The following is a 3538-nucleotide window of genomic DNA, read 5'->3' as shown; positions in this document are numbered from 1 at the left end:
GGCAATATTTTGTGGAGCACCTGCAGGCAGTTAAGAGTCTGAACACATTTGCTTTTGTAGTGCAATAGAGCCATTTTTTGTTCTGAGCAGTAAGTGAATAATATATGTAAGCCTATTTTAACTTGCTCAGTGATGATTATGAGCATATTGGTACTGAGAACATGGATGCCCACCTGATATTCTGTGGCTACTGGGACATGGATCTTCCAGTCAAGCGCCAAATTGGCATCTGTTTTTGAAGTGTGAATGTATATGTAATTACAGTATCTCTCTGATGGCTCATCTGATAAAAAATTGATATATCACTTCAGAATTTTCATATCACCAGCAGAAATTAAGTCCAATTTAGTTTAAAAGAGATTTTTTTCCCCTCAAAACTTTATTGTATTTACTCAAATACAAGACAAAGATTTCTCCCCATTGGTATGCAGAATAAAAGCTCTTGTTCTTTACATGCAAGGAAATCTCACTAAATACAGTCTATCATTAAACTGCTGCCAAAATCTGCACATGCTCAGCAATTGAAACCAACTATGAAGTTGATTAAATGAAGCTGATACTAAGCATAATTGTAAAATACATGGCCCACACTGGGCAAACATGCTGACTGGAATGTAGCACAAGAATAGATTAGTGTAAGAAGACAGGGGAAGTCTTCCAGGGGAAAAAGTTGCGGGGAAGCAGAGAGCAAAGGGACTACCTGACCCCTCAGATTTATTTTCCCTGCTGTAGTAGTGGGAGAGGGATAAATTCAAGACAAACCTCCAGTAATTAGATTCTATACCTGGTAAATTATAACATTTACAAATTTTCCATGCATGAAATCTAATTATTGGGGGCCATCTTATTATCAGGGCATCTTGTGTTTGAGTAAATGTGGTATTTGCAATCATGACTACTGCTTTTTATAAGCTAACCCAGGTCAGATCTCTTGAGCATTTGAAAGAGATTAGAAGGAAATCAGCATTTGGCAGAAAGTTATATTTCTGATTCAGTGATACACTTTCTTGTGAGGCAGTCTGGGCCCAATATTTCTAGGATAAATGTCTATTTATCAAAGTTTTTTGACAAAACTGGAACAGGTTTACAAACATTTGAAATTGCTAATTTTTAAATCTATTTTATTTTATTGTAAATTAAAAAAATGTGTTGATAGTTGAAGAATTGCTAGGAAGCTTTCTAGAATTTCAAGCTGGATGGATTAGTGGTGATTATTTCAGTTCTGTTTCTTTACTTGGCTGTTATTACCTCATGTGACCAGATGGGTTAATTGAAGTCAATATGACCATTTTCAAGAAGGAATAACTCTAATACATGTACTGTCTCTGAACCAAGGGAAGGCAAGGAAGGGAGAGAAGAAGACAATGTCCAGCGGTTAAAACTGTTACAGTGGAATGAGGTCTCATTGTTAGAATTCAGTTGTGTTGGGCTTTTCTGAACTGGAGAATCTTTCCATTACTTTCCATGTTTTTATATGAGTTTTTTTAGTTGTTTTCTGAATGCCTTTCTGATGATCATATATAGAGTATATAAGATTTTATGCTGTTACTACCTTATATCCTATTCTGGATACTTTGTTGCCCTGATACAGTAGTCCTTTACTGTACAGATATTGTCAACACATAAATAGCATGGAAATATAAAAAATGTATCTATACTGCAAAGAACTCCATCCTGCCTGGGGGCAAGATGATAGCTTAAGTGACCTGCTAAGGTCCTTTATAGCCTTATTGCTCTGATTTCTAGTCCTCAAACCTAACACTTGCTGGCAGAATATCCCTACTCTTTCTATTACCTACTATTTCTGTTGCTATTTTGTGAATGCAGAATAGCCCCGGTAGGGCATACTTTTCTCATTACTTCCTCCCCCCAAGATTTCCAAGCTTGCTATAATAGAAATAGAAAGCATATGAAAAATCATCTTGAATCTGTTACCTGAACTTTTTTCATTTCCAGTTTGCCCTTCTCATTAGGGGTCTGGCCGGCTTTTTCAACGGCCTTTTTTTGACGCTGAGGACCTTTTCCAAAGAATATGTAGTTCACAAAGGCATATTCCAGCAAGGCCAGAAACACGAACACAAAGCATCCCATTAGGTAAATATCTATTGCCTTTACATATGGAATCTTTGGCAGCGTCTCCCTGAGATGGGTACTGATTGTGGTCATTGTCAGCACTGTTGTGATTCCTGTGAACAACAAAAAGATAAACTGACAAAGACAACTGATTAAAACCATTCTTCACTTTTGAAAGGCAGCAGATTGGTGCTGAGACTCAAACATATTTCATTTATGATGCTGGGTGGCTTATTTAATTGATTAGAAGAGTGTAACAAAATAATATTACTGCTGATCAAGGCCATTTGTTCTCTGAACATGTTAATTTATGTGTTTAAACTGCAGGTGAGAGAGGTCTTTTCTTCAAATGATATTGCATAGCTCATATTGCTCCGCTCTCCCTGGCCTTTTCCATGGGTGGAGGGTTAACTGATTAGCTCTATTTATCTCTGGTTTGTTCTTCTCACTAGTAGCCTCCTCTGACATTTATGATACAGCAGACCTTTTCCAAAGTGATAATAAAGTGTTTTCCAGTGTTGGCTGACACAACCAGGGGGAACAGGTGTGTTATGGAGGGAGCACACTTGGCTTTTTTAGATCAGGGGATGTTGCCCAGTTTATTTTTTGCTGTAGTCACCTGCCCAGATTCACCTACAGTGGAGTTAAATTGACTGGCATCCTGGAAACAAAGTAAATATTAGCCAGAGGAAAGATATCATTAGTGTAATTTCTGAATAGAGAAAGAGTAGCTCCAGAATGTCATGGTGGACAGTGGCACAGGGCATTCTGGGCATCAGGGGGCAGCATGGAAGTGGAAAAGAAAAGTCTTACTCTAGTGGAGGTGGTGGCTGCTGCTCAGTGTCAGCTTTCCCAAGGCTGGGCTTCCTCCAGATCTCAGTGTCCCATTCCCATTGCCTCTTCATCTCCCTGCTATACACATGTTGGGAGCAGAGCTTGTGTGCTCTGGCAAAGGCTCCTGACAGGCTACCATTATGCTTATCCCACTTGTCCCGTTGCCCCACAGACATCCTGTCTGATGTCATGCTACCTTGTCTGACTGCTGTGGCTGGGCAGTGGCAGTGCAGGGCTTCCCCTGCCACTGAAAGTTCCCTGGAGAGTGGCATCGGAGGGAGGGGAGCACCATTCTACTTGCTCTACTCCTTCTCTTACTTCCCAGATGGACTGAGTGATGCAGCACTGTCCTGACTTGCTCCTGTGATTGGCCAGGGGCAGTGTGTAGCTTCCCCTGCTGTGTCAAAGAGTCCCAGCAAGGGGGATCCTGGTGCATGCCCTGTTCTAGCTGTGCTTTGTGCTACTGCTGGTGGACAGGGAAGTAAGGGAAGTGATGTGCCCAACATAAGGTAGACTGCTTTACTAACTTCTAAAGGGATCACCTTGTTGTATGAAATGCAGATTTTCAGGTTGGCAGTTTTCTAATCAGCCAACCATTAATTTTTATTTTGTTCTACAAGAATGGGACTTT

At 40.2% G+C, this 3538-nt stretch overlaps 1 protein-coding gene across 1 annotated transcript in view; it reads right to left on the bottom strand.

Annotated features, from left to right (window-relative positions):
- Window positions 1–1917: 1917 nt before the first annotated feature.
- The window catches only part of GABRB1 (gamma-aminobutyric acid type A receptor beta1 subunit), a gene marked incomplete at its 5' end in the record, with an annotated part of 8165 nt that continues 6544 nt past the window's right edge, over window positions 1918–3538 (bottom strand). Inside the window, one exon of the mRNA XM_019525856.1 lies at window positions 1918–2186. Coding sequence (XP_019381401.1) covers window positions 1918–2186 — 269 coding nt within the window. The remainder of the gene's footprint in view (window positions 2187–3538) is intronic.

This window comes from Gavialis gangeticus, unplaced genomic scaffold (assembly GCF_001723915.1).
Source record: "Gavialis gangeticus isolate Ggan-Ray unplaced genomic scaffold, GavGan_comp1, whole genome shotgun sequence".
NCBI lineage: Eukaryota > Metazoa > Chordata > Crocodylia > Gavialidae > Gavialis > Gavialis gangeticus.
Note: the sequence above shows the minus strand (reverse complement) of the source record. Positions and strands in the feature narration are given on the sequence as shown.